General features: G+C 55.6%; 1 protein-coding gene across 1 annotated transcript; it reads right to left on the bottom strand.

Annotated features, from left to right (window-relative positions):
• Positions 1 to 3,097, bottom strand: GADD45A (growth arrest and DNA damage inducible alpha). Its single transcript, XM_004431477.3, has 4 exons — positions 2,920 to 3,097; positions 2,309 to 2,410; positions 1,853 to 2,090; positions 1 to 767 (listed from the first exon to the last, which is right to left on the bottom strand). The coding sequence occupies exons 1-4, from the start codon at positions 2,961 to 2,963 to the stop codon at positions 654 to 656; spliced, it is 498 nt and encodes a 165-aa protein (XP_004431534.1). The 5' UTR covers positions 2,964 to 3,097; the 3' UTR covers positions 1 to 653.
• Between the last annotated feature and the right edge of the window lie 641 nt (positions 3,098 to 3,738).

Below are 3,738 nucleotides of genomic sequence, written 5' to 3' on the forward strand. Positions count from 1 at the left end.
TATGATTTCAGAAGGGTTTTAATTTTTCCATATAAAATCCACTTGTTTCAAGTCCAAGTTAAAAGAAACAAAAGCACACATTAAGAAATGATGCAATTATTCCATACCATTTTATTGTAGGTATTGTGTTTCAAAAAATTTATAGCATAAATAACCTTTCATGTCATAAAATAACTTAGTGCAATTTATAATAAAACTTTGAGAATTTAACATCTCATCAAAATACAATAAAATATGGTTTTAAAATATGATTAACCCTTTCTGCTTTTCTTTTACTTGAGGGCATACAAACCAAAAATACCCAAACTACTGCTGCACATTTGAACTTGAACAAAGCGTATTTGGTTTATTTAACTGTAACTCAACCATCCTAAATTAATACATAGTTTGTTTTCCTTCCTGCGTGGTTGTCTCTTTTGTTCCTTGTGACTTGTATTGCTGTTTCAACACAGCTTCCTTCTCCATTTTCACCTCTTTCCATCTGCAAAGTCATCTACCTCCGGGCCCCCAGAACATGTAGTTGAACTCTCTCAGCCCCTTGACATCAGTTCCTGTAATCCTTGCATCAGTGTGGGGAGTAACTGCTTGAGTAACTACAAAGGTATTTCAAAACTTCAGTGCAATTTGGTTCAGTTATTTTCATTCAGATGCCATCACCGCTCAGGGAGATTAATCACTGGGACCCACTGATCCATGTAGCGACTTTCCCGGCAAAAACAAATAAGTTGACTTAAGGCGGGATCCTTCCATTGGGATGAATGTGGATTCTGGGAACAAATTTCGAAAAATAAATTCACTATTAAAAAAAAATCAGCATTGGCTAATAATTACACTACTTTTGAGCAGAAGACACTTCAACATTCTATAGTTTGCATGACATGAAGACCAGTTACAGCCATAAGAAATAACATTTCTTCCAGGTAGTCAGGTTTCCTGCAAAATCATTAAAGGTACTTCTCCCCTAACCTATACTCTACAAAGTCTGAAGCACGCAACCCACTGAGCCATCTACATATGTTTGCATGATACTATTTATTCAGTTTTGCATGAGGGTATCATTCACAGGTTCCTGCTAACAAACTTGTACTATGGCAGAGACCTGAGTAAAATGACTTTGAGAAACATTTCCCTGCCGTTCATACGAGACAGAGCTGCACAGCAGTCACCACCCAGTCACCACCTGTTACCCTCCCAAAAGATGGACTCACAGTCTTCAGGAGTAGCAAAATAATTAGGCTGCCACTTAGCTAGATCAGCCAAAAAACAGTAAAATGTAAAATCAAAAGATGATGTAAAATCTCATTTGCCTCTGAAAACACAAGTTATTTACCCACCCAAGGTTTTTAATCAGGAAAAAAGCTCCATTAAAAAAATGCAAGATTGCAAAGGAAAAATTTCCACTCTATCCTCTTAATGTATTTCTAGGGAATTAATAAGGTCTGTCTCCTATACCGTTTCTATTTTTAGCTTTGACTGGCAGAGAATGAAGCTGACTCCTTAATGAGGGTGAGCCAGGAATTTATGTGGCTTTATCTAATCCGCCCTGCTAAAGGAATTAGTCACGGGAGGTAGTGCAGATGTAGGTAGGGAGTAGTTGGGCTGACTCTGCTGACTCACAAGGATCTCCTCCGCGGCTGGCAGCCTCCAACGTGCTCAGACATGTTCCGTACGGGAGAAAATCCCGATGATGAAACTAGCACATCTCGGCTGAAAGTCCAGCCGCTCTCTTTAATGGGGCAAAGGCGGCCGCGCTCGTGACCCCCACCCCTGCCCGACCCGCGGTCAGGCGACTCTCGCCCCGGCCCACTTCCTCCCAGGACTCGCACGCGGCGGCGCGCGCCCTGGCGCTCACCGTCACCAGCACGCAGTGCAGGTCCGGGGGCTGCGCGGCGCCCTCGCCGGCCCCGGGCCCCGCGTCGGGCTCCAGGAGCAGGAGCTCGGCCAGCCGGCCCGGGTTGCTGACGCGCAGGATGTTGATGTCGTTCTCGCAGCAGAAGGCCTGGATCAGGGTGAAGTGGATCTGCAGGGCCACGTCCCTGTCGTCGTCCTCGTCCGCCGCCAGCAGGCACAGCACCACGTTATCCGGGTCGCTGCGGAAAGGGGCGGTGCGGGTGAGCGCCGAGGCGCGACCCCCGCGCGCGCCCGCACCGCCCGGGTCCCGGGGGTCGCGCCCGGCCCGCTCGCTCCCCGGGGCAGGCAGCCGCCGCGCGGAGGGAGAGCGGCGTGCAGGCGAGGGGCGCCCCGCGAGGGCGCCTCCCGGGCTGGGGCGCGCAGGGGGCCACGGGGGACACGCGAGGGCTGCACTTACACGTTGAGCAGCTTGGCCGCCTCGTACACCCCGACCGTGATGGTGCGCTGACTCAGGGCTTTGCTGAGCACTTCCTCGAGGGCATCCCCCACCTTATCCATCCTACACGCCGGCAAGAGCAAGGGGTCCCGTCAGCCCGGGTGCCCTCGGGCCGTCGCCGCCCCTCGCCCCGCACCGCGACCTTCCCCCCGAGCGCGTGCCCCCGCGCACCTCAGCTTTCTGCAAACCCGGGCTCCCCGGCCCGGCACCCCCACGACCCCTCGCACGCCCAGAGGCCGGGGGCCGGGGAGAAGCCCCGAGAGTGTCACCCGCCACCCTCCCCGAGGGCACTGCCAGTCCCGGGCTGGGCGCAGGCACAGGCTGCCCGCCGCAGCAGCTGCACCGCAGGGACGGTCGCTTGTGCCCTTTGCAAAGCCCCGAGGGGTCGGCCGGGTTGGGGGGCACGCTCCTTCCGTCCGCGGGCGCCCCTGGGAAGGTCCCGGAGTGAGAAAGGCGGGAGGGAGGTGCGCTCCGCAAACTTTTCACCGCTCGCCCCACGCAAACCTCCCGGAGCCCGGCGGCCCTCCCCCGAGGCCCCCCGAGGTCCCCCGGGGGCCAGTCGGCCCACTCACCTTTCGGTCTTCTGCTCGCCAGCCGCGAATTCCTCCAGAGTCATATTGCAACTGCAGGTCCCCCCCAGAGAGAGCGCGGCGTGCGGGCTGCTCCTGCCACCGAGCGCGCGCGGGCGCCGACTGTCTGCACTCCGGCCCCGGCCGCTCCAGCGCCCCGCCGCCGCGCCGTCAGCCCTCCCGCCCGCGCCCGGCTACTCGCCCCGCCGCGAGCCGCGACTGCCACCCGGCTGCTGCCTCACAGCCACTGGAGGACAAAGGCGCCGCTCGCCGGAGTTATCCTGCCAACCCCCGGCCAACCACCGCCCGCCTCATTTGCATACGCGCAGCCATTGGGCTATGCAAATCGGCATGTTCCGACAATTTGACCCCAGCTCCCGGACCGCGGCTGAGAGGAGCGGAAGGGGGAGGAGCCACGCGGAAGGCGAGCCAGGGGCGGGGGCGGGGCGGGGGCGGGGGCGGGGCGGGGGGGGCGGGGCGGGGGGGGCGGGGTCCCGAGCGGACTCTTATTCCGTGGGCGGGGCCCAAAGGAGAGGAGGTCTTTGCACGGGGGGAGGGAAAGCGGGGTGTCTTCAGCTTGGGCTGGAACAGGCTGCCAAGTGTTTTTCTCAGTTGGTGCACATTTTTTTTATTGTCGTTTCATGTCTTTTGTTTTTAGGGGTTGCTATTAAAATCTGTTTTCGGGGTTAATGCACCCAAGTCCAGTAATTATTAGTAAGCAGTTTACATAAAAAGAGTGTGTCCAGACCTCCGGAGCAAAGTTACCTCAGAAGTGTTGTTTGTGTAAGTCCAGGCAAAGCTGCTTATTAGTAGTAGTATTAT

The sequence above is a fragment of the Ceratotherium simum genome, chromosome 2 (genome assembly GCF_057802395.1).
Source record: "Ceratotherium simum simum isolate JZ-2026a chromosome 2, ASM5780239v1, whole genome shotgun sequence".
NCBI lineage: Eukaryota > Metazoa > Chordata > Mammalia > Perissodactyla > Rhinocerotidae > Ceratotherium > Ceratotherium simum.

Coding starts and splice junctions, on each gene's coding strand:
- GADD45A (XM_004431477.3), bottom strand. CDS start 2,963: ATGACTCTGGAGGAATTCGCGGCTGGCGAGCAGAAGACCGAAAG. Junction 2,411..2,919: donor GGCGAGCAGAAGACCGAAAG/GTGAGTGGGCCG, acceptor GCCGGCGTGTAG/GATGGATAAGGTGGGGGATG. Junction 768..1,852: donor TGCACTGCGTGCTGGTGACG/GTGAGCGCCAGG, acceptor ATTTGTTCCCAG/AATCCACATTCATCCCAATG.